This window comes from Caretta caretta, chromosome 3 (genome assembly GCF_965140235.1).
Source record: "Caretta caretta isolate rCarCar2 chromosome 3, rCarCar1.hap1, whole genome shotgun sequence".
In the NCBI taxonomy this organism is placed as follows: domain Eukaryota; kingdom Metazoa; phylum Chordata; order Testudines; family Cheloniidae; genus Caretta; species Caretta caretta.
The window spans coordinates 131,202,921-131,225,595 of NC_134208.1; the positions used below are offsets into that span (position 1 = coordinate 131,202,921).

General features: G+C 39.9%; 1 protein-coding gene across 2 annotated transcripts in view; it reads right to left on the reverse strand.

The window, feature by feature from the left end:
* COG2 (component of oligomeric golgi complex 2) overlaps window positions 1-22,428 on the reverse strand; it is a 44,691-nt gene extending 22,263 nt beyond the window's left edge. Inside the window, exons 1-8 of one of the 2 annotated variants that reach the window (XM_048843907.2) lie at window positions 22,252-22,427; window positions 15,880-16,041; window positions 14,922-14,987; window positions 12,605-12,685; window positions 10,490-10,593; window positions 8,992-9,100; window positions 6,915-7,094; window positions 1,791-1,915 (exon numbers count right to left, since the gene is read on the reverse strand). In XM_048843907.2, coding sequence (XP_048699864.1) covers window positions 1,791-1,915; window positions 6,915-7,094; window positions 8,992-9,100; window positions 10,490-10,593; window positions 12,605-12,685; window positions 14,922-14,987; window positions 15,880-16,041; window positions 22,252-22,419 — 995 coding nt within the window. In that variant the 5' untranslated portion in view covers window positions 22,420-22,427. Of the gene's footprint in view, window positions 1-1,790; window positions 1,916-6,914; window positions 7,095-8,991; window positions 9,101-10,489; window positions 10,594-12,604; window positions 12,686-14,921; window positions 14,988-15,879; window positions 16,042-22,251 lie in introns of both variants that reach the window. The other variant, XM_048843908.2, reaches the window with a different exon arrangement.
* Between the last annotated feature and the right edge of the window lie 247 nt (window positions 22,429-22,675).

The following is a 22,675-nucleotide window of genomic DNA, read 5'->3' on the forward strand; positions in this document are numbered from 1 at the left end:
ATCAGTAAAAAAAATTCCTACTCTAACATGTATGTTTTAAAGTTTCAACAGGTCCCTCATCAATCAGATGCCAAATGGAAATAGGATGTTGGGAAGAAAGGGAATTCCTCTCTTTGCTTCCTCTGAGTCTCATTTCTACATGCAGCAATTGGTGTTATGCTTCCAAGTGGAAGATTAAAAGTTTATCTTGAATTTCCAAATTCAAAAGCTGACAGAGCAGAAAAAGAAAGAAGCATTTATAATTCTGTAGGATACATCAGAGTAAATACTAAAAACATCCTCCTATAAAAATAAGGATTAAAAATGCTGAGGGAGTAACAGAATTGAGATGTTAGTAAAATCTAAAGACATGTAAAAAGCACAACAATAGATGGCTAAATAGAAAAGTAATTCTGCAATCTCTAGAGACTAAATTCTAAGCACTGCTAATTGTAGCAGTCTACTACATTAACCAGCCTCTGAATAGATAAATAAATGGATAAAGTTTAGTAGACTTGAATTCTGTAGGCTTCAAAACAGGCAGATTATTTGCAACAGGAATTAAGCGTTTTTGAGTAGACAGCAAAAAGAGGTATACAGATCAATCAAATCTGTAATTCCAGAACATATAATGAATTAGTCAAAACTATGGGGGAAAACTAATAATTTTTTTCTTTGTTATGCAGACAACCTAGTAACTTTGAAAACTGAATTTTCTAATAACTTCCTTGTGCCCCTCTCCTTGGATGGAGGACACAGTCAAGTTCCCTCGCATCAAAGAAAAATCTAACCCAACCATTAGTTTACAGATGATGACTGTGGCAACCACTCCTTCTGGGAGTACTATCAGAGGGGGATGGGGGTTAAATCCTCAGTAGGCCCAGTCTTCATTTTGTAATGAACCAATGCTCCAAGGGCTGACTGGGCACTAGATCCAGGAGTTTTGGTCATATTTCCACCTGTTTGTAGCTTGATGTGAAAGGCAGCGATTGCCCAGCTACTTGCACCTCTGGACAACCTACTAGACTTCCAACACAGCAGCACAGGGAAAGGACTCATCATATCAGGCATTCAGCAGATTGTTTCCTTGCCAGAGATATCAGTCACATGGACAAAAGTGTCATTGAATGAAATGAAGATATGACGGACACCTTCAGCAACCTGAGGTTCCAAGCTAATGACCTGCTCTTCCTTCTTCTTCTTAAATGTATAAGGTGCCATTTCCAGGCACCCTACAGACTGAGGGAAGCCACCCTAGGGTCAGGGTGCTTCAGAACCCTGACCCAGATCCATTGCCTGTATAATGGGAGCAAAGAGCAATCAAAACCTCTCACTGGCTTCTCTGAACAATGTCACTTTTCAACACAACTGGGCTTCTTGGCGACTCTAGCCCCTGGCTTCCCGGAGGCCTAGTGCCCTGCTCTGAGGGCTTTCCCTCTACTCTTCAAGGTGGCTGGGCCCAATTGATAACAGTAGGGAAGGTCCCAGACAGACTGGCTGCAGAAGGCCAGGGCTGCTGCAGGGTCAGGCCAAGCTGATGGACTATTGTAATGGTACTCAGTTTCATTATTGTAGTATACAGTTTCTCCCCCTTCTCAGGCCCAGTGCTACAGCATCAGGAAAACTTGTTCACATTTTTTTTTTTTTTTTTTTTTTTTTACACGTGCAGATTTAAAAGAGAAACAGTATCGATTTTAATCTTTAGGAAAGGACTGGCAAATCCTTTGTGTATTGTAGTTAAATATCATACAGGTCATTCAGAAGTATTGGATAATCAACCACTGGCACAACTATAGCTGACAACCAGTTACCTTGACATAGCTCCCCCTGTTACTTCACGCAAGAGACGGCAATGGTGAGGAACAAACTCCAGCAGTTTATTGTACATGGCCTGCAGGCCGTTGGGATGAGATTGAACATACTGTTCCACAATCACCTGCCAGGAAGATTTTAATATGAAACATCAGACAGGAGAACATGCAACGAAAAAACAATCAGATGTAAAACATACACACGCTGAATTCAATAAATATTACAACTGCTACAATGTAATGCCCATTTTGAGTTATATATTTTCTTTATCTTATGTAGCACTCTGGTTAGCTTAACCAGCCTCTGGAATCATTCAAATGTGATTAGCATAATGGTATTTAGGTGCTTCAATAACAAAACTTTAATAAGTGGACTAGAATAGGAATGTAGCAATACACAGAAAGCTCATGTTTCAGGAGTCCTAGTCTATCAACCTACTCTTACTTATTTATTGTAGCAATTTGTCCCCCATAAGATGCATAGGAATGGAGTTATTCTAAGGGACAATGTTAGATTAAAAATGATGTTAAAAGACATTTATGTAAAGCAATTTACCAAAAACATCTGAGATTATTAAAATCTAAGAACTTTAAAACTGAATTTAGTTTTCTACTTTCTATAACTTTTTTGCAGCTCTCAACATTGTTAAACAGTCAGTTTCTAATCAACTGTACTTTCAGGTTTGCATACACTGCCACAATAGCTGGACTGCAAACACCACAGTGGATTATTTCTTATAAACTTTTCCTTGGACTTAAAATAAAAAAAAAAAAAAAATCACAGAAAATTTTCTACTGGTTTTAGTTTTTGTAAGAACAAACTTTCCAAAACCTACAATTTGGACTTTGTTGGGCCTGATCAAAAGCCTACTGAAGTCAGCTGGAGTCTTTCCACTGACTTTAATGGACATAGGATTGGGTTCACAGTCCCTTTCAAATAGCTTTTTATTGTTAGTTTTCAAAATCAACCCAAGCAACAGTGAGCTTTTGTTACAGGGTATTTTACCCTTTTAAGTGAATTACTATTAATTACTTGTATTAGCGTAGCACATAGGAGCCCTAGTCATGGACCAGAACCGCACTGTACAAACACAGAACTAAAAGATAGATTGTAAGCTCTTTAGGGCAAGGACTAAGTACAAAACAATACAAAACAGATAGATGCAATACTGTCTGTTTTCAATGTTGTCCCACTGATTCCTTGTATTCCCCATCCATCCATCAGGATATTGTATATTTCCCCTTTTAGTCCTTTAGGATAGTAGGTGAGAGAAAGAAGGGATCTTGGGAACCTAACATAATAACGGACAGAATTTCTTGCCTTTCCTGTGGTTGTTTTGGTTTAACTAAGGATCTGAGAGCAGTACTCCTAATGAACAGGATGAGGGCTCTATTCTTTTCCTCTTTCAAGACGCAAAGGTTGTTCCTTAATTTTTAGTGGTTCTTCCCTGTGAATTTTTGCATACATGGGTGAGAGGTGAGTCAGAATGGTTCATAACAGTTTTCTCTCATTTATTCCAAAACTTTGCAGGTTCTGTCCCTCTCTCTGAGCAGAAAAAAAGAACACGTTCACTGTTGTCAGTGGAGCTGTGGCCACATTGCACATCAGAAGAGGAAACTACTCTTCAACAACAAGAGTGAAAGAACCATAGCTTAAAGGGGAAACGAAGCCAGCTATTAGCCTCCAGATGCAAAGGCATCTCTCATTACATAATGAAGACATCTCCCTAATATGATTCATAGAGTCAGCCACCCTGTAAACAACTGCTACACAGATCAGCCCCTGGGACTAACGTAAAGAATCACAGGTGTGGAAATCATCAGCTAAAAGGAACTGAAGCAGAACAACCTGAAGTAGTAGTTTAAGGACACATCTGCCTGGATCTTCAGGGAGACAGGCTAGGCTGAGGAAAGGCTACTGTACAGCCCCAGGAACAAGAGAGCACAATATGGGAATGTGCTCAAGTATCTGAGAAATAAAATCCCTTTGTTACTGATTTTGATAAAGAGATGTTGTTCTGCACCTTAAATATTTGTCATTTTTATCAATAAACCAGTCACAGCAGAGCATAAATAGGACTGTTACAAGAACAGTCTGCTCCATCCTAGGAGTAGAGAGAGAAAATGCAGTACCACTCAGCACCTCACACTGCTCAATAGCAGCCCCTTCAACTGAGAAGAGCTTTATTAAGTCTCTCTCAACTGAGAGAATGGTGGCCATAACAGTGTCTTAAGGGTAAAGTAGCGTGAGAATGAACAATTAAATTGACCCACAACCCAAACCACCAGATAAGGAGGAAAAATATTATGCAATACAGAGACCAACATGTGAGGGTAGGAGAGATTCCTTACTGTTCACAACAACACACAGGAGGAGCATACATTATGAATATTTTGTTCTTTAATAGAAAAATTTACATGTGTGTCATCAGGTATTATTGAGATGACTCTAGTATTATATAGGCTTTTCCCCCAAGCAGACATTGTATGAATTGGCCAGATCTTTCAGAACCATTAACAGTGTTCAAAGCTTTAAGATACTAATTTTGGTATAGCAATTTTATAATTCAATCAAAAAACAAGGAAAACACCCAAAGCAAGACAGTCAATTAACAGCCTTACTGAATATAATCTAAACTAGGGGTTTACTCAAATCCCAGCAGGGAGTGGGTGTCCTCCGAAACAATATGGAGGTGTTACCTGTTCCTGGAAAGAATTCCTAATTGGCTGTGAAGAAAAGTGTATAAAACTTAATATAGGGGGTTTAGCTCTTCAAGTTTCAATAGAAAAAAAACTATTTTAAATATGAGAACATGTAGAATAGCACTTCCTAACAACTTGGTAAATGATTTATATATACTTCTACCCCGATATAACGCTGTCCTCAGGAGCCAAAAAAATCTTACCGTGTTATAGGTGAAACCACGTTATATTGAGCTTGCTTTGATCTACCGGAGCACACAGCCCCGCCTCCCCAGAGCACTGCTTTACCGCGTTATATCCGAATTCGTGTTATATCGGGTTGCATTATAGCGGGGTAGAGGGGTGTGTGTGTGTGTAATATATATATGTATTTATGTACATGATTAACTGACAGTAACAACTGCTTGAGTGCATATAAATCAGACTAATCTGTGGAAGTGACAGGAAAAACTGACAGACACACACACACACGCTAGAACAATGTGCAGAATCTCAGAATAATAATTAACAGATAATTATACTTATAATATTTTTAAAAGCCAAGAAGAGAAACATAACTCAAACCTGAGTGATATGCCAATTTCACTTGATATATCCCCAATGCAAACTGAGAGGAAGTTACATCAGTTTGAGGATCAGGAACTTTATTAACACTACTGTAAACTTATTTTCTATGTCTATTTGAAAATGAGGAATGACCCAATGCCAGATATGCCAACAATGGGTTTTTATTACCATGACAGATATTGAAACCGCATGCAGTATCTCTGGGGGAAACACATTGGATTAAGTTTATGCATCACCCGGTATTGGATTCATGACTGTGGTCTACTCCACTTGGGAGGGTTACCACCACAGATCCTTCAGGAACTAGAGGAGTGGGGTATGATTAAGATGAATCAGTCCCACCTCCAGAGAAGGAGTACCCCGTGAGAAGGTTCTTGCATTCTGGTTCAAACTGGGTTTCCAGAGACTAGGAAGACAAAAAAAGGTGGGTTTGGTATAGAAAGGCTGCATTTAAACTGATTGCAGGCCTTTTTTCTGTACCAGCAACAAACAGGACCTTCTGTCAAAGGGGTCCTCAATCCCTGCAGGAGGGTTGGAAAGACTTTGGCCGACCAGGGCCCCTAAGACTGATGGGTGATCTCAGACAAACTTTTAGCATGTGTCTAGGACCTTTTGTTGTTTTTTATGTTTTTTCTGGAATCCTTTTACTTTAGGAATAACTGGGCTTGCTTATAAAGGGCGGTGTAGTAACTGCTGGCATAACACTGTTCATAGCCCTCAGAGAGAAAGAAAAGCACAAGCACTGGCCATTAGGCAGACTAGCTTGCTGGGAATATCACAGTGCATGGCAGGAAGCTGTGCAGTTTTAGAACTTTGACTGTCACTTGTCCCAATTTCTTCTGACCAGGAGAGACCTAAGACCTGACTGGGAACTCCTGGAGTAGACTATGAAGGGATGAATACAGGTTCAGTTACCCTGAAACTATTACACATCTCTTAGCATGATGCCCCAGGGAGAGCTTGAGGCCTTGTTTACCATGACCAACTAAATTTGCCCTTAAATTGAAGCAGCCGTAGTGATGGTGGGAATGCTAGTGTTGATAAGCTGGTAGAAGTGCCAGTGACCAGCTGATGCCAAGTATACATTAGTATTCTGACTATTGCGATTACTAATACAGATTTTTTTTTGTGGGGGGAGGGGAAGTTTCCAGTGTAAAAAAGGCCTACAAACACATCTGGGCAGCTAACAAAGGCTTTGTCCACACTGGCAATTTTAGGGAAGCCTTCCACCACTACGTAACCAACAGTGGGAACAGCAGTGCAGATTATTCACCAGCACTTTTAACTCCCAAATTGAATAATCCAGGCCAGAGCATGTCTCGACACTGTGGAAAAAACCCTGGCACCACTAACACTACTTCCACAATTGCCAGTAGAGCTGCATCAACACTCGTGCAATGGTGGAAGCCTTCCACCAGAACTGACAGTACAGGTAAGACCAGAGAGATCAGATACTTCCTGACCCTGGAGAAAGACTGTGAGATTGAAACAGAATGCATTGTCAAGAGCAGAATTTCTGAAATTTGAGATATTCAACTTGTTTAACCAATGTTCTGTAATTAAGAGGTCTGGCCTTACTAATTACAGTATTGTATTGTAGTCTAACATTAGTGATGATTATATTTTGCTTCGCTTCTGTTTTATTTTGATTTTCTATTGCTCATGCCAAATATATTTAAGACAACTGAAAATGGATACTGATATTAGGGGATACTATCGAGCAACCTGAAGCTGGAAATAGGAGCTTTGAAGGTGCTAACTACACTCAGAGGGAGCATGAGGGAAGCTAGGCATGTTCACAAGTAAACAAATTATTTTCCCAAGCAAGTTACTTTTCTCTGGCTCTTATCTTACCTCATCTACGTATGGTTTTACAAGAACCTGACCAACTAATGCCTCTGCATCTCGTGTTTTGTCTATTGTTGCATAGGTCCGTAAGCAATGACGTACTATGTCAACATTGAATGTTTGAAGGCCTTCCAAGAGCAGCCCTTCCAGAGACTGCTGCAACATAGCTGTTATTCCAGCTATACGCTACAAAAAAGAAGAGAGATAATAAAAACAGAGCACTGCCCTCTTTACAGGACTTATGTGCAAGAAGATTTACCAACTTCAACACACACTTTTAAAATTAAAATGTGTACATTCAGAATTGTAGTAACTGTATCCATTTAACATTAAAATCCAATGATTAAAATAAACCTATGTATTATCACTGTATATTTAACTCCATATCATGAAATTACTCAATTTAACAATGTTAAACTAGAGAAAAAGTCAACTATTTTCTTTCATATATTGAAAAATCAATCTGGTAAACAGTCTAGGATCTGATTGACATGGGAGAAATGATAAGTCAACAATTGTTCCTCCCCAATTAACTAACCTACACCTTGTGTCAACACACAAACCCATTTGAATCAATTGCAACATTTACCCCCTGGATTTTTTGAGAAAAGCAGTGACTGAGTCCCAAACATTTCAGGTCAAAGAACTGAGAGCCAATATGACTGCATCCTATTAGCACAAACGAAGGACTGTCATGGTAGGCAACTGCCAGGGCTAGCAGCTGCTTCAGCCAGCAAACTTCCTTTAAGTTTGTTGGAGGAGGGTCTCCCCCTGGCAACATCTCCTCCACGTAAGCCCCACTCATTCCCAACACTCTCCCCAGAAATACCCCCTTGGCCATGCCTTTCCAGGAGATTCCCCCAGTAAGCATCCCACTGTACAGCTAATGTCTCCCAATATGAAGCTGATGATTCAACTGTTGACCCCCAGTCTAGTCCCTTTTATGCCCCCTCTTAAAGTATCCCCCTAAAAAATAATCTCCTTGGAAATGCTCTCAGAATCCATCCTGAACATCCTAAAATGGCAATCAAATGTAGGTCACCAGCTGCAAGTAATCATTTGAAAACACACAACTGGGTCACTGGTCCAGGGGGAACTGTGTCTACACTGCAATGAACTGGAGTTTGAACCCTGGGTCCTGGTTTGACTCAAGCTCATGGGGTCTTGGGTCTGAGCTCTGGGTTAGTGCAATTTGTGTGTAGATGCCAGGGCGCTAAGCTTGAGGCTGAGTTCGAACCCTGGGCTTATACTGCAGTTGTCTACACAGCAATTAAAGACCAGTGGCTGGCCCACATCAGCTGACTCGGGCTCATGGGGCATGGGTCTGTTTAACAGCATGTACACATCTAAGCTCGAGCCCAAGCCTGAGATGTGGGACCCTGTGAGGTGGGAGGGTCTCAGAGCTCGAACTGCAGACTGAGCCTGAACATCTACACCTCAATCAAACAGCACCACAGCCCAAGCCAGCTACCACGGGCCAGCTCTAAGAGTCTAACTCAGTGTTGGGCAACCTGCGGCCCGTCAGGGTAATCCGCTGGAGGGCCGCGAGACAGTTTGTTTACATTGACCATCTGCAGGAGGCCACAGGTTGCCTAACTGCAATGCAGACATACCCTAAGAGGTGGTTCACTGGCTGAGGAAGCCATCAAAGATAATAGCCACTACACCTCAATTAGTTTAAGAAAGCATTGCTGTGGACACAAAGGCAAACCTTTAATCAATTCAGGGTAGTTACTCTGGACACACTCAATTGTTTATTCTTCAGTCTGTATAAGATAATCAGAGTTATTAAATCCCCTGAGTACCAAGGCCTAGATTTAGACTAAGGATAAGATGTTATGCTGACAAACATTTAATATAATTTCTTATTTTCTATTCCTATTCTCAGCTGTTCATCTAAAAGATGTTGGAAAATAACAGCATGAACACCCACAGAAGATACCATTGGTAAAGGATGGTTTTAAACTAGGAACCTGTTTTGCTCAGAACAAACTACTTAAAACATTACTGTTGATGTAATGTTCTGTACCTACTGCATATGTTAGATTTCATGGAGGTTAAGCAGGGTAACAGTGGTACTTACTGGTCTGACTTTGTCCAAAAGAGGCATTCCTTTGCTTTGTACTGCATGAAATTGTAATTGGTTAAATTCTGTGGCAATTCTCTCTAAAATCTGTCCAGTCAAAAGTGGGCTGAAAAAGAATGTGTGTTTGTTAGGTTAGAACTAGCAGTTCAATACATAATAAGGTCTCCACAAACAAAATCATGTCCACCTAATGGTCAGATGCACACTGCTCCCTGCCCAACTCTCAGCTCTAACATGGGGGAGGGAGGGTATGAGGTCAGAGTTACAATGTTTTCCCTGTGAATAATGGTAAGAGGCAGGCATACTGGGCACAAGATCCTGCCTCAGCGGCCCAGAACATTGGTCCATGCAATGACGATTCTGCTTGTTGTCACAGGGGAAGCCAGTTTTACAGAACTCAACAGCTCTGGAAAGGAACAAATCTGACTGATGAAGGAAACCCGCTCTTTGCCAATCCCCTGTGGCATGGCAGCACTAATGACGGCCATCTCTGAGGAAATAGCCATGCCTTCTTGATCCTAGCATGGCTCCACTAAACTTCCCCATTCCCTACAATTGAACTGCTACCCCTACACCCAGTCTCAGTTTTCACTGTGTCCCCTCTAAACAGTAGGAGAGGGTGTATCCAGGGCTCCTACATCCATTCTCCCTCCTAACCCTCCCATACTGACCGTGTCCCCCAGACATGCCCCCCGTACCACGACTGAAGAGCAGCGGAGCTGATCTCCTGCACCAAGAGGCGCACAAGACTAGCATTTCCCCTGCCTATGAACTACAGCTAGTTTGCAGGCAAGATGAGGTATGTGAGGATCACATCTGGTACTTCAGCTTCAAGGCAGCTGGAGAGAGAAGTCCCCCTGCATCTTTCCTTAGAGGAAGAGAGAAGGGAACTTGTCCCTGAAGTTATCTGAGAAGTCCAAGTACCAGTCTGGCTCTTCATGAAGCTCCCTCCACCACAGATACGACATCATCACATACACATCATGCTGTTGGCAATTTTCTTTTCAATTATATGAAAAGGTTGAGGAAACAGGAGAAGCTACTTTTTGTTTTACTCCCAACAGTACTGGAGTTAATGGTATATTTGCAGAAACATAGGAGGGATTTCAGAGCCAAAGGTGTTACAGATTATTGGCAAATGGATTCTGAAAAAAACAACACTACAAAATTTTTGAAATGTACCTTTTTAAAAATTGATTAATGAGCATGCAACAATCTACTTTTACTCAAAAAAACACTTTCAAAAATTCAGCGTTTATGAAAATGTTAAGTTCTATATTTAATTTACTGCCACTTTGCAGAACAATAACTGAGATTTTAAGAATCCTGTAAAATTTAGAACTATGGCACTATCTTAACTGTGGCCTTGCTGTCATTCCACTGTATTTAAAATTCTAAACATGTAATAAGGGTATCTGCAAATTCTGGTACAGTACAACAATGAAACCGCACTTGTTGGTTAGGACTATATCTTGAATGTTTGCACATTCCTTACCTGTTTGCTTCTAATAAGGACAATTCTTTAGAGCTTTGGGAGTGTAGAATTTTCTCAATTTTTTCAACTGATTGAATAACCTGAATAAGTCTCAAGACACACATCTGTAAATAAAGCATTATTTATCATCATCTTCATCTCCTGTTTCAGTCTCCATTTTCTAATTAACAACTCTGAGAATGGTACTGGGGCCACTCTTCACATTTTTGTTTGAAAGTTTCTTAAGAATCTGAATTGGTTTAGGAGAAAAAACAGACGACCCAGGAAATTATATACCAGTTCAGCCTAACTTTGATACTTTGAAAGATACTGGATCAAATTATTAAATAATCAATTTGTAAGTACCTAGAGGATACTAAGGTGACACGGAATAGCCACCATGCATTTGTCAAGAACAAATCATGCCAAACCAACCAAATTTCCTTCTCTGATTGTCCTAGTGGATAGAGGGGAAGCAACAGACTGGATATATCTTGATTTTAGTAAGCTTTTCATGCAGTCCCAGATGACAGTCTCATAAGCAAACCAGGGAAATGTGGTAAAAATGAAATTACTATAAAGTGGATCAAAACTGGTTGAAAGACCATACTCAAAAGCGTACCTATTAATGGTTCGCTGACAACCTAGGAGGGCGTATCTAATTTGGTCCTGCCAGGGTCAATGCTATTTCTGGTACTACTTAATATTTATATTAATTACTTGGATAATGGAGTGGACAGCATGCTCATAAAAATCTGTAGATGACACCAAGCTGGGAAGGGGTGCAAGCACTTTGGAGGACAGGATTAAAATTCAAAAGAACCTTGACATACTCAAATATTGGTCTGAAATCAACAAGATGCTATTCAATAAAGACAGCAAAGTACTATACTTAAGAAGGAAAAATCAAATGCACAACTACAAAATGGGGAATAACTGGCTAGGTAGCAGTACTACTGCAAAAGATTGGGGCGGACAGTGGATCACAAACTGAATACATTGTTAATGTGATGCAGTGGCAAAAAAGGCTAATATCATTCTGGGGTGTATTAACAGGAGTGTTGTACGTAAGACACAGAAGGTAATTTTCCCGCTCTGCTTGGCACTGGTGAGGCCTCAGCTGGAGTACTTTGTCCAGTTCTGAGTGCCACACTTTAAGACAGACTTGGACAAATTGGAAAGAGTCCACGGGAAAGCAACAAAAATTATCAATGGTTTAGAAAACCCCATCTATGAGCAAGGTTAAAAAAAATGGGCACGTTTAGTCTTGAGAAAAGACGACTGAAGGGGGACATGAGAACAGTCTTGAGATATGTTAACAGCTGTCATAAAGAGGACCATGATCAATTGTTTTCCACGTCCACTGAAGGTAGGACAAGAAGTTATGGGATTACTCTGCAGCAAGGGAGATTTAGTTTAGATATTAGGAAAAACTTTAACTCAAAGGATAGAAAAGATCTGGAATAAGATTCCAAGGGAGATTGTGGAATACCCATCACTGGAGTTTTTAAGAACAAGTTAGAAAAACACCTGTCAGGGATGGTCTAGGACTCTAGGCTTATTAGTCCTGCCCCAGTTGAGGGGCTGGACTTGATCATTTTGAGGTCCCTTCCAGCCTTTCATTTCTATGATTCTAATTAGATATAATGGTGTTAAGCACAGTAGGAACTACATTACATTTTAGTACATGTCCAAATAATTCTTGTTCTTCCACCTCAAAATAAATTAGATGTTTTTTGTGTAAGTCAAAAATTAAACATTTTTCTCTCCACGTTTATTATACTACATTTAAATTATGTGGAACTTTACACACCAGTATGAAATGGAAATAGTAGTGCAGTCTTTTTTATAGAGTGAAAAGTAAAGTAAGTGTTAATAGTAAAAATGGCTTGACCTAATGATAAAAGGAAATTTGGGATTATGATTGATTGACCATCACTCACCTTATACTACCAGTAGTCTCCAAACAATGGATGTCTAACCTTTACATGTATAAAAGCAGTGCACAGTATGATATGGACAGACACAGCCATCTCTCTAAATTTCTTGTTTTAACACAGTTATTTGAGAGGCGTGGGGAGAGATACATAACTCTAATTAGTGTATTTTCTTCCCCCAGCTATTTGTCTGTTGTACCTTTTTTCTTCTGATATCCTCTTGTTTAGACATACGTTCATCTACTGCCCGAATTCCTTCACTCACGCACGACTTAAGGCTCTGAAAGAGACATGAATTAATTTGGAAAATTTGGCTTAGTGATATGGAAAAATTTAAGCCTAAGAACACACCAACTTGTGTCAATTAAAAAAAAGAAGGGTTTGGCTGTCCTTAAGAACTGTTAATTTTTATGGGATTGCAATAATTTTCGTATTTAAAAAAAACACTGTCTCTTACATCATAACAGGAGAGAGAAAACAAACAATAGGGAAAACTGATTAACTGATATACAGAGGAAACAAGTTGAAATATACAGTACATGAACTGCTGTCAAATGCACAAAATAAATAAAACTGAAAATAGAGGAATAATATTTTCAATTATATTTAAGAACTTAAGAACTGCCATGCTGGGTCAGGCCAATTGTCCATTTAGCCCAGTATTTGGTCTACAACAGTAGCCAGTACCAGAGCTTCACGGGGAGTGTACAGAACAAGGCAGCTAGAGTGACCCACCCTGTCTTTCCTACCCAACATATGGCAATCAGAGGTTTAGGGTCATCCTGAGCATAGGGGTGCATCCCTGACCATCTTGGCTCATAGCCATTGATGGGCCTATTCTCCATGAACTTATCTAATCCTTTTTTTTAACCCAGTTATAGTTTTGGCCCTCAACATTCCACAGGCTAATTATGCGACGTGTGAAAATATACTTCCTCTTGTTTGTATTTAATCTGCTGCCTGTTAATTTCACTAGGTGACCTCTGCAGGAAAGGGTAAATCACACTTCTCTAGTCACTTTTTCCACACCAGTCACGATTTTACAGACCTATTAGATCTCCCTCCCTCCCCCCCCTTAGCGGTCTCTTCCCTAAGCTGAACAACCCTACCCTTTTTAGTCTCTCTTCACATGGAAGCTGTCCCATACCCTTGATCATCTCTGTTGCCCTTCTCTGAACCTTTTCCAGTTATATTATATCTTTTTGAGATGGGGCAACCAGAACTGAATACAGTATTCAAGATGTGGGTGCACCATGGATTTAATATAGTGATAGGATATTTTCTGTCTTATTTTCTATCTGTTTCCTAATAGTTCCTTACATTCTGTTTGCCTTTTTGACTGCTACTGTGCACTGAGTGGAAGTTTTCAGAGAACTATCCAGGGTGACTCCAAGATCTTTCTTGAGTGGTAACAGCTAATTTAGATCCCATCATTATACATGTGTAGTTGCGATTATTTTTCCCAAAGTGCATTATTTTACACTTAACACTGAATTTCATCTGCTATTTTGTTGCCCAGTTTTGAGAGATTCCTTTGTACCTCATGAAGTCAGCTTTGGACTTAACTATCTTGAATAATTTTTTGTCATCTGCAAACTTTGCCACTTCAACATATTCATTAATGGTCTGGAAAAGGGAGCAAACAGTGAACAGCACAGGTCCCAGTACAGATCTTTGCTTACCTCTCTTAAATTTACCTAAGTGTTACTTGAAACAAGCAGTAAGTTTTCAGACAGGAGTGTGATTTTTTTAAGTTGACTGTGTCTCTTTAACTTATGCTTTATTTAAAAAAGAAAATGAGTTAAATGTACTAACTTGCAAGCAGTACACAGATACCCTAATATGATTTTGTTTTTTGGAACTGAAGGTAATATGTGGATTTAAACATTTTTCCACCATGGAGGAAAGATAAGGTACTAGCACATGGGCATTTTCCACCTCAAAGAGATGAGGTTATAAGTCAAGTTTTCAACAAAAATCCTCTAGGAACATCTGTGAAGAAGATTTTTACCAATGTATTTCAGCTGCTAAATGCAATTCATGCTAGGTGAACTACTGTAACAAAGGTGTCAAAGGAGAAGGGGAGGAAAGATGTCTTTGTGAATAATGAATACAACTGGGAGGGAGGAGATGCATCCTCTATTTCTGGTTCTGCTGTAGACATCCTTAAGGGCTCTGTGCCTCAATTTCGGGTGTAAAATAGTGCTAATTCTTCACTACACAGTGGTTTCATGAGGCTTATTCATTTATGTCCTTAGATCACTTGAGGTCCTTGGATGGAAGGCATTACAGAAAATGCAAAATAAGAGTTATGTAGTAGCAGAAGTAATATCACACTGTCCTCTGAAACAATGAACAGGAAATGATGTCTTACATTTCTCATTTTCAAAGAGAAGACTCTGATAAACCATTATCAATTCGAGGAATATAAAAGGTAATTAATTTTCATAAGATATAGTAGGAGATCTAAGTTTACCGAGCTATTTTGACATATATATGGATTATTTCAAACATACCATGACTTCTTCTCGTAGCTGTCCCAAAGGCACTGAAAGCTGATTGAGGGCCTTATCCATGCCAACCTACAGAAATGATCAAAACATACAGTTGGGAAGCTATTTGATTATAATAATGTTTGTTTCACTTAACATGTGAATTAATTATTGACTGTATCCATTAGATACAGCACTGTTTTATAGACCTATACAATCCTCACAAAAAAGTCATCTCATCTTGATTCATACTTATTAGTGATGTGCCAGTATGGTCATTTAATACTACAAGGAAGGCGCAAAAAAATCAGCACTACTATTTGTCTTAGTGGTGCAGAACAGGAAGAAAAATGAAAAACTATGTAAGATAGATATTTGTACTATGCATTCCAATGCACACCATACAGAAATGCAATGACCAAAAATGTGCATAATTACACATAAATGTAATTTATTTTTCAATCAGGAAAATCATGTAAATTGGTGTAGAAGGGTAGCATTAGAGACATTTCCATTTGAAAAATGAAGTGTGGAGCTTGGTCAACTGGACTGAACAGTACTGACTTGTTACATAGTCTGCATGCTTATAAGCATGGCCATTTCTGAAGGATTCTTACGGGAATCTCAGATTTGTGTCACTCAGTTTTAATAATTCAGATATCTGGAGCTTTACATGTATTAGGGGCTTTTCACATTTTAAGGGGGTTGGGGAATTCTCAACATTTATTTACTACCTTCATACTAAATCCATTATCTATAAGAAATCGCAATTATTGCTTTTCATCTTACTGCAGACAAACAGCAGTTATATAGAAAGTACAGGTACAGTACGTAAGTGTTTTCCAGTATCTCTCAATTTGAAGGGCAACAATTCAAGGCTTCTTTACCTAACATGCCAGGAAAGAAAGACATTCACTATTTTGTGGTGTAACTAAATATCACACTAAAACACACACACATAAAATTAAACCTGAAGACTTACCAGATTTGTTGAAAGATTAACAAAATCTGCATAGTCCTTGTTTATGAGTTCTACCATAGAAGTTTTAAGGAGTTTGTAATAGAGCTCCAGATCATCTCTGAGCTCTTCCAACTGGACACGCTTTCTGCAGTCAGACACAAAGTGATCGACATCAAAGTCTGGCTGAAAATGAAACGAGCAAAAAGATACAGGGATGTAAATAAAAAACATACAAAAGAAATGGATCTTTCCTGCAATAGAGCATTCTACATGAAACTAAACTGTTGAGCCTACCTGAAGGGGGAAAAAAAAATGGTTTGCAGAAAATTGACAAACCATACTCTAGAGACAGATTTTAGCTTTCTGGGATCCTAGACTCATTGGGACAGACGATACTGTCTTCTAATGTGTATTGCAGTACTGTATTTACCAAACCCCTTTATTGCTGCTTTAAACTGCCCATGGATTTATCTGAAAATATGTTACAAGTATGAGCTCAACACTGAAGCTTTTTTTATAAAGCCCCATTGCACTTTGTAGCTAAGCATTCAGCAGGCATTGTTAAATGTTTGATTTTAGTCATGCTGCAGTGGAGAAGTTCAAAGCTTCTGTTAAGATTGCAGGAGGTGGAAAGGAAAAACGAAGCTATGTAGATCAACCAACAGATGACAATTTTCAAGACTACTAGACAACACTGAGAAATCAGATTGATGACCAGGAAAAAAAAAATCAATATCAAATTAAGATGTTTCAGTGGAAGGTGAGAGAGGACAATGGAAAAGAAGCTGAAGCTGCTTTTTCACAGTAAATTATGAAATCTCTAGGGAAGTGTCATGGAAATAGGAGTCTGCCTTTCAGGTTCATTCCATCCAGAGTCAAATGTATTCTCACTCACAGTCTAGAAAAAACAAATGATTAAAATGGACACAAAAACCTGTGCACACAAACAGACAAAAGAGGACACAAATAAACATTCTACAAAATGTTAATTACTGATGTTGATTGTGTTCTCTTCAGACTTCTTGATTCTTATAGAATCAACAAGAATGTAGTGAAAAGGAGTACTTGTGGCACCTTAGAAACTAACCAATTTATTTGAGCATAAGCTTTCGTGAGCTACAGCTCACTCACGAAAGCTTATGCTCAAATAAATTGGTTAGTCTCTAAGGTGCCACAAATACTCCTTTTCTTTTTGTGAATACAGACTAACATGGCTGCTACTCTGAAGAATGTAGTGATTCAACATATAGGCCTAATCTAAGCCTAAAAATTAGACTGACCTAACTACATCACTTAGGGCTGTGAAAAATTTTGTATCCTGAGCAACATAGTTAGGTCAACCTAACACTGCAAACATATTCTATTGAAATTGGATTTTTAAAATTTAAATTACACTTTAATTTAAATTAAATACAGGTTTATTTATTGTAAACAAACCTATTTAAAATTAAATTTGAAACTGAGACTCTGTGTTAATGCCTAAACTTATTTAAATTAAAAGACAAAACATAATATTAAGCAGCCCATATGTTTGCTGCCAAGTTTTAAAGGAAGTCAGACCACTGAACTGGTGGAAATCATTGGCTAAGCACCTGGAACCAGAGTTTGTGGAAGTGCTCAACCAGCTTTTGAAAGCAGTAGCCTCTTCTGCAGCTGAAGAGAGAATATTTTCTTCATTTCAATTTATTCAACTACTGTAGTTCAATTGAATGACTATCTCAAAGTTCAGAAACCAACTGGGAGTTGCAAGAACAGGAGAACTTGTTTTCTTCTTCCAATCTATGAATAAAAACTGCGCGCAAGAGACTGACATCTTTTAGTTCTAAAATCCTGAAATAATGGTGACCAGAAATCATCAAGTCAGTTCATTAGTACCGATATTATTTCCTTGGTTTAATAAAGCAATCAGTTCTAAATACAAAAGACGTTTTGATAAACTCCTTTTGATTATATATTGAGCACATTTAAGGTAGTCTTATTTAATAAAAAATAAAATGCTATTTTTGTGCATTAATTGAATTTGGATTTCCATTCAGATAAAGCTTGGCCCAAGGCACAAATAAAAAATTAATCATGTAGTAAAAAGTTAAACTATATAATTGCTTAAATAAATGTGTACAGAGATAGCGTATTCTCCTGGTTAGCAAAAAGAAGCACCAAATGTAGTGTAAAAACTATATTTAACTGCGAATCAACATGTTTTAATGTTTATCAACCAATGAGAATCAATCTTTCTTTGGGAAAATCACTAAAAAGTAAAAATGCAAAACATGACTAAAATCAATTATTTAGTCAATCCACCCTGAAAGAAAGAGAGGTACTGAAGTTGATAAGAATAATGTATGAGGAAATTGAGAAGCAGCACTGCAGGAATGTCATTTGGAAGCAGTTACAAGCACAAACATCAAAAACAGACAACAATCAAATGGACAAGAAAAGGAAAATCATTAAAACAGATTTATGTTTCAAGTTTCCCCTATTACAGATGAAAAATTAAAGCTTTTTCTTAAAACCTAGTTTATATTTCTTATGCTACACTATTTATTTACAGTTACACCCCCAAATCTAACATCTACCTGAAAATCTGTGATTTCTTCTCAGCTTCCCGTGTATTTCTCCTAGAAGTATATTCTTAAGTGTCATTTTGCAGTCATCCTAAGAAGGATTTTAATACCTTACATATCTTTATCCAAAGAATAACCAAATGCAAGTAGTCCGGAGTAGTGCACATATTCCAAACCATCACAGTAAAAGGATTTTCTGACAGCAGCAAATACTCTGGCTGATATACCCATCTGAGATGGATATAAGAAACTGTAAAGAGCCATGACTCTAATACACAGGCCTACCTCAGTCACAGAAACTGAAAAATCTGCTCAGAGACTAGCCCTATTAAATTTTTGCATATTTTCCAACAATCATACACTGCACAATCCTCCCTCCCTTCCACCCTAAGCAATTAAGTGCTGTGTCTGTGTTTTTACTGCAAAGTCTTTCAGCCACTCCTAGACAACTGACAGGCACAATTGGAAACAGAAAACAATACATAAATAGAAATCAAAGGAAAAAAAATTGCATCTAATCTAGAGACTTCAGATCTGAACAGAGCTATGCTAGAAGTGTCTTTCAGGACAAAAGTCAATATACACGAAGCAGACTGGTGCTTTACTCTCTCCTAATTATTACAATAAAATAATTAATCAATCATCTGAGACAGTGGGCTGTTAAACTCATGTTTTGCTTCTTTTGACAAGACTAAGCCATCCGTTGTAACAATCACAATCACTTTCATTTAACCCCTAGAAACTCAATTTCCTCTCTTTTCATTAATTTTTCAATAGCAGTAAAGTTCCATCACCAAATCTGATAGAAAAGCCAACCAAAACTCCCTCTTCCCTGTTACTGTCACTCTAAAACGAACAGAGCTGAAATGGTGGTAGAAGTTTTGTTGTAAAAGTCCCTAATATAGTCAAAGCTTACCAAACAAAAGTAGTAGATTCAGCTTAGTCTTTCCTTGACGCACTCATTTTAAAACAGGTTAGACAAAAATTGTCAATAATTTATATATTTCAAATCTACCTGTTCTAGTGGTTTACCAGCTTTTTCATTCTGCACACCACTTCATAGAAGAGCCCTACACACACCGACCTCATTGACCATTCATTTCTTGGGTTCTCAACATAATATTTTTGGACTACCCAAAGCCTTTAGTCTACACAGAAACAGAGAATCACCAGTGATCTATACTATAATTAATACAGATAGCTTTTTTTTAAGCTTAACAGTACTGCTAACCTCAAGGATTCAAAAATCATTTGATTGGCTTAAAAATATAAGATGTGAAAATAAATTATAAATTTTTGGTTCTTTTAATTTGTCTTCTGTGTCATTAAGGTACACCCAAGTTCACATTTTCAAGTTTGTCGCTGCAAAAATTAGGGCTAGAAACTTCCTTTCATTTTTTAAAATGGAAGCTGAGATTCTCACATAATCATGTACCCCCCAGAGCTGGAGTTTTATAAAAACCATCAAACACTGCAAGACTGGAAATACAATTGCAAACATTGGCAACACAGCAAACAAGCCCCCACAACAAAAAGTGCTTCAGCTATCCTCATGGGTGATTCCAGGGGCCTGTATTCAGAGAGCAAAACCCAAAGAGGGCACCTCAGTTATCCAAGTTATCCTGAAAACAAATTTCAAGATTTTCAAAAGTTCTGCTGCCTATCACCTCTCAACACTGCCCCCCCCCACATCGCCACAGAAAAGGTGAAGAATAAGTTGTCCCAAAGAAAAACAAGCAGCAACTATTGAGAAAAACAATAGTTTCTAACCTCCTACATAATACAAAATCAAGGGCTCAATTTTTATCTTCAAAACACCCAATGGGCTTTGTCCACTATCAACAAGATCGTGGTCAACAACTTCGCTCCTCTGCACAGTGGAACCTTCTACGATAAAGGGGAAGTTTGTGTCCGGGAGAAAAAGCTTTCCTAGGGGCCAGCCCAAGACTGTGGCATGAACTCCCACAGGAACTAAGGATCACCATAAATCTCACCACCTTAACATAACATAAAAATGTCCGTACTGAGTCATACCAATGGTCTCTCTATCCCAGTATCCTGTCTTCGAACAGTGGCCAATGCCAGGTGCCCCAGAGGGAATGAAAAGAACAAAAAGAAAAGGAGTACTTGTGGCACCTTAGAGACTAACCAATTTATTTGAGCATAAGCTTTCATGAGCTACAGCTCACTTCATCAGATGCATAAAGTGGAAAATGCAGTGAGGATTTTTTAGACACACACAGGCCATGAAAAAATGGGTGTTTATCACTTCAAAAGGTTTTCTCTCCCCACACCCCACTCTCCTGATGGTAATAGCTTATCTAAATGTACATGTACATTGGTCAAACTGGACATCTCTACGTAAAAAAATAAATGGACACAAATCAGATGTCAAGAATTATAACATTCATAAACCAGTCAGAGAACACTTCAATCTCTCTGGTCACACGATTACAGACATGAAAGTTGCGATATTACAACAGAAAAACTTCAAAACCAGACTCCAGGGAGAGACTGCTGAATTGGAATTCATTTGCAAATTGGATACAATTAACTTAGGCTTGAATAGAGACTGGGAGTGGCTAAGTCATTATGCAAGGTAACCTATTTCCCCTTGTTTTTTCCTACCCCCCCCCCCACTGTTCCTCAGACGTTCTTATTAAACCCTGGATTTGTGCTAGAAATGGCCCACCTTGATTATCATACACATTGTAAGGAGAGTGATCACTTTAGATAAGCTATTACCAGCAGGAGAGTGGGGTGTGGGGGAGAGAAAACCTTTTGAAGTGATAAACACCCATTTTTTCATGGTCTGTGTGTCTAAAAAATCCTCACTGCATTTTCCACTTTATGCATCCGATGAAGTGAACTGTAGCTCATGAAAGCTTATGCTCAAATAAATTGGTTAGTCTCTAAGGTGCCACAAGTACTCCTTTTCTTTTTGTGAATACAGACTAACAGGGCTGCTACTCTGAAACCTGAACAGAACAAGTAATCATCAAAAGATCCCTCCCGTCACCCATTTCCAGCTTCTGCTTCATGTGCAAAGTGTACTTATTTTATCCTGCCTTCTCTAATATAAACATATAGCAACATGGGTGTTGCCGGTGTGTGTATATATACGTAAACATGAATTTCAGAACACACATTTCCGCCCCAGGGGAGAGGATGAGAGAACAAACATGTGACAAACATTAGTCATGCTGCTCAAGGCACTAATGAAAAGCACTCAGGTGATGGTACAAAAACCTAATCAGAATAGGAGGAGGACAGCTGACGCCTATCTCAGTACTCAGACTACAGCTTTTGAGGTTAGTGCTCCAGGCTTCCACTGTCTACCTAACTGAGCCATCACCATACACCCAGCTTATTGCTCAGTTGTGTGAGTTTGGGCTGCTATGCTGATGAGGGGATTAGGGTTTGAAGCAGACCTTGCCCCATGGCGGGTTACAGAAGGGCACCCAAGGCAATGACACCGAAGCCAGGCTACAGTTCGAGCCTGGTGAACTAGTGCATAGCCCAAAGGGACGGAAATCCGCTCATTAATAACAAGCGTCCCCCGCTCAGCCCTAGGAAAGGAGTGTGGACCTGCCCCCCCTGCCAACCGCCCCAAGGGCCCCAGCCGAGATGAGCCCGCCCCACACATCGCCCTGCGCAGCCCGGCCAGCGGCAGGGGACCCGTCACTGCTCCGCTGGGGAGTCGGGCAGCCCCCGCCCAGCCCTGCTCCCCCGCAGCCAGCGCAGGGACGGGCCCCCCCGCGCCGCCCCACGGGCACCGCCTCGTCCACTGGCCCCGCGGTGACCCCTCCCCCCGTCCAGCTCCCCCCACCTTCATGAACTCGTCCTTGTCGAAGCAGAGGTTTCCGGGCCCGCGGGGCAGGCACATCCCCCCCCTCGCCTCCATCCCCGCGCGCGGGCCGGCCCCGGGCCCCTCCTCTCCGCCCCGGCTCCCGGCTCCCCGAGCTGCAGGCGGCCGCGGCGGCTCTTCCGCCAACATGGCAACGCGGCGGGCGCGACACGGGCGAGTCGCCGCCTCCGAGCTGGGAGAAGCCGCCACCGGCGAACGCGGCCCCTAGCGGCGCCAGGCGTCACTGCACCGCCCCCACCGCCCCGTCTACACGTTCGTAATCCGAATTCGGCGAAACTTGAGGAAACCGAGGAGGACCCTGCACCGTTCCCTGAAGGTCTAGATCGGCGCGGGACGCGACGGGTCTGAGTCAAGAGGCCCTAGGAGGAGCCCCCGAGCTGGGATG